The sequence below is a fragment of the Octopus bimaculoides genome, chromosome 1, assembly GCF_001194135.2.
Source record: "Octopus bimaculoides isolate UCB-OBI-ISO-001 chromosome 1, ASM119413v2, whole genome shotgun sequence".
Lineage (NCBI taxonomy): Eukaryota > Metazoa > Mollusca > Cephalopoda > Octopoda > Octopodidae > Octopus > Octopus bimaculoides.
The window spans coordinates 148150010-148154322 of record NC_068981.1 but is presented as its reverse complement, the minus strand read 5'-3'; the positions used below and the strand labels follow the sequence as shown (position 1 = coordinate 148154322).

Here is a 4313-nt window from a genome sequence, read left to right as displayed (position 1 = left end):
AAAATGGTTGATGAGGCGTTTGCAATGTCAAGAGAATGGTTGGAAGTTTTTTAATATGTTAAGATAAAAGATCTAAAACATATTTTGATGGTAACATTCATTTACCAAAAACATTACAACAGACTTGAAAATTAGAAATTCATCAGACATATTTATATCGACATCACAGGTTCCTTAAGTGATATAAAGAAAAAAAGGCAGTGGTCTTATATTGATATGAAAGAAAGAGCCCATTGCTTTTACAGACCCTTAAAAACTAACAAGACTGAACAGAATGCAAGTTGATTGCTGGAAAGACATACACAGAAGTGAATTTCCAGAGAACTCAGTATAGCATTTAGCATGGGGCTTGGAGGTGGAAACACAGAATACATGATGAGTGATTTGGAAGTACTTGAGTGGAAGAGGCACAATATCAGCTAGCTGCACTGTAAGTAACAGTAGAAAAGAGAGAGAGAGGAGACATCATGTTTGTGGACCAGAAAGTTAAAGTGTGTTGGTGAATATTTTCATACCAATTAGTCAGGTACTACCATCTCTATTTTTTTCTTTTGATAAAGTCCAGGATGTTTATGTGTACCAGTAACACTGTTTCAGATGTGGGACCAATACACTATGTAGGTCACACTTTGCATAAGGTTAGTAGTTGTTAAAGTTTAACACCTTAGCATTTAACCTGGCTCAAATATTCTACCTGTTTTATGGTCAAACCAATTAGATCTGACCCCTCACACCTATCCTACAATGTCATTCTAAGAGATAATGTATGATTAATTACATGTGACAGAGTGATCTGAATGTTGAAGAATTTTTTCAGGTCATGAAGAAGGGAATTCTTTACCATGATGAAGATGTGCAAAGAGAGACGCATAAAAATCAGTGATTCTGATGTTTAGCATTTACAACAACCACAATAGCCCATTTCTGTAGAGAATATTTTTATTTAAAAAACAACAACACATCAGTTTGAAACTATAATATTTAATTCATTAGCAAGGAAATTAAAAGTCCTACATAGAGAAATGTGGCTCTATAATCTTGAAGAATGTTTCAGTTTATACAGCAAATGTTGCCCCACATCAAGAAATACTATGCTGCCACAATATTCAACCAACTTCCACACAGGCAGTAGACATCAAAACCCTAACCAGTATGCCAGACTATATCTCCTGAGAGGTTGATATTTTCTTTTACTTTTATTGCGATCTTCAAGTGGTTTGTCATATTCAGCACCTGCAAAGAGAGTTAAACCTCAAAATACCAATGTATGGCAAAGTTTTAGATGAAATGACATGATCACTAAATATATGGACAAACATAGCTATGATGATTAGTTGACAAAGATTAGAACAAAAACCAGATCATAGAAAAATAAAATCCAAGCATGCGTTTTTCTTTTCTTTTTGTTTCTTTTTACAAAGATGTAATAATATATGGAATGGCTATGAAGAAATAGATTAAATTAGTTTAGTTAGTTCAGAGGTATACTATCAGCAAAGGATTATAAAATGATTAGTGACTTGTTTTGTCGGCATTTGTGCTACCTTGCATAAGATTTTTTTTCAAGGATATTTAGATATTTTCCATATAATAGGAATGGACTTCCTTAAATTTATTATAAAAATATAGTTTTTTTTCCCCTTTCTCCATCAGATTTTCTCTTCATTCATTTCTTTTTTTTTATAATTGCTATTAATAGATATTATTTCTAGACAAGCTGAGGTAAGCTGCAACCTCCAACAATTATTTAGCATATGTAATTTAACAAGACTGGATTTTTATGTTACTAAGATAAGAAAATAAGTGAAAAATCAATTGTAAAGTAAGGTTTGGCCAAGACTCATCATAACAGTGTCCTTTAGTAATTATCAAATATAAACTAGACTCAAGTGAACATCACGTTTTGGAACTGTGAGGATCTTTGATTTTGAATAGTTTGTTTACAAATTTTCAATATAAAATCTGATATTTTATTATTCTGAGAAGTATCAGTGAAAGACTTCTGGTTTTGGCTACATTTTGTGTCCTCTATTTTGACATGGAAAAACAAGAAAATTATAATGAAATCTGAAACTGTTTAGTAACCAATATTTTAGTTTAGCTAGTTTAAATGCAGTTAGTATTTACTGTGGCATCACTTAGTCAAAAATATATATATATAAAAAAATCTCTGCAATTGTTACCATGTAAGATATATCAAGCTCAATATAGAAATTCAGTTCAGTCAGCAAAGGATATTTTTGCTTGTTGGGAAGGGAAAAAAAAATCTGTGTTCTGTATTCATAAACTGCAAAACATTGCTGTTATTCTAATGTCTAAGAGTTATAAAAGAAAAAAATAATAATAATAATTTGCATAATTCTGAGATACTAAACTTTAGTGAATAGAAAAATAGTTCATTTATCTAATATTCTTAAAAATTAAATTTTTTTTCAATGTCTTGCATTTGAAATATCAAGTATAATAATAATAATTACTTGTTAGTTTCTGGTATGGGCATTAAGATCTATATTAATAAAAGGAATGCAAATCAGGTTGTGTGATGTTCATAATTTTTCCAAGGACAATATTAGCCTTAAATAATGTTTGGTGGCAAGAGATAAAATATAAGCCCAGTTGTCCTTTCACGGAAACCAAAACAGACTGAAAATTGTTTGCTGAAGGGCAGAGAACTTAAATGGTTTATCTAGCATAGAAAATAGAAATGAACTAAATATTTTGGTTTAGAAAGTTTTATATTATAATTTTATTTGAAAAACAAAATATTTATATTTAAACAAACAAATAAAAAAAAAACTTATTAAAAAATTTTTTATAATTCCTTTCTTTATCATTTTATTCAATGTAAATATTTCATCATATGAACCAAATCCCAAAAGGCCAAAAAAGTTTTCTTTAAATTTCTAATGCAGAAACAAAAATGTTAAAATTTTTTTTAAAGAGAAAACAAAAATTGTAATAAATAAAAAAAAAATAATAAAATTCAAATTAAGTTATATCAAAATTTTCATCTTTAAATACTTTATTTTCCAGCTGCACCAAAGTTTGAAATATTCAAATAAAGAGGGGACGAAATCCATATCAGGTATATTCAAAATGCTATGATTTTAGAATGCTGTCCAACTAGACTCTCTCTCATGTACAGACACACACACAATAACAGAATCTAAAGTTTTGGCATCTTATCTGTAGAAAAACAATTTTGCATTTAGCCAATATTTCAAGATTCTTATTGTTATACTTAGGGATGGTCATCTGTCTCAACACGTTGTCACATCAAGAATCTTGAAAAACAAAAACAAATACATAAACATATCAACACAGTTTATCAAAAAGTATGATTTTTCTCCCAAAATGCACAAGAGCATCAGAGATTTAACAGATATGCCTTCCTTTGTTTTACTATTACTTTAAAATATCAAATAGTGCACAAAAATTAACTGCTTAGGGAGGCAGTAGTGGAATTATAAAAATATGATGAAGTGGGATCATTTGAAAAAATAATTTAATTCTCTTTACAGTCTTCACAATAAAAAATATATAAATTTTATATTTTGTGCAGCCATTTGTTGCATTTCTTGGTTACATTTAACTAGCAGAGAATCTTATTTATTATATCACACTATTTTTATCTGACATAAAAACATACATATTATGTACAGCCATGGTCACATGTATAACACAGTAGTAATTATACATGTAAATGTGCCAAAGAAAACCTTTTGGATATTGATAAAGTGTTGTAGTGATTTATGCCTTTATCAACACAAGTGGAATAAGTCTAACTGGGAAAGTTAATGCTTTTTGAAAGAGAAAAAAAAGCTAATGAGCTCTATTTCTATGTGGTATGTAATAATGTGTGATAACATGTCTTCCAATCTGATAACCCAAATACAGAATAGTCCCTAACTACAATATAAGGGCATAACACTCAGTGTGTATACATACATATCCCCTCATTCATCTATAACTACATGTATTCCATGCATATACGCACACACAGAAAAGAATCTGAGTGGGTATACGCACAAGTATGTGTGTGTCCCCTCTTCCTAAACCCTACAGTTTCTTGCTACACAAATCTAAACATACAGACATGCTGGTTAGATACACATAACAGGAATATTGAACAAGAAAATTGATGTTATGAAACATTTCTCTTTGGTAAACAAAAGGAAAATAAAATATGACAGAAAAATGAATGTAGTAAAAAGCAAAAATGATATACAAAAATTTATCATTTAAAAAGGCCAAAAGGAAAATGGATAATTAAATAGGGAATCACCTCAACCCTGATGAAAGATTATATATAT

At 29.5% G+C, this 4313-nt stretch overlaps 1 protein-coding gene across 1 annotated transcript in view; it reads right to left on the bottom strand.

The window, feature by feature from the left end:
• Window positions 1-965: 965 nt before the first annotated feature.
• Window positions 966-4313, bottom strand: part of LOC106869712 (partitioning defective protein 6) — an 82289-nt gene continuing 78941 nt past the window's right edge. The window contains exon 4 of the mRNA XM_052971383.1: window positions 966-1233. Coding sequence (XP_052827343.1) covers window positions 1136-1233 — 98 coding nt within the window. The 3' untranslated portion in view covers window positions 966-1135. The remainder of the gene's footprint in view (window positions 1234-4313) is intronic.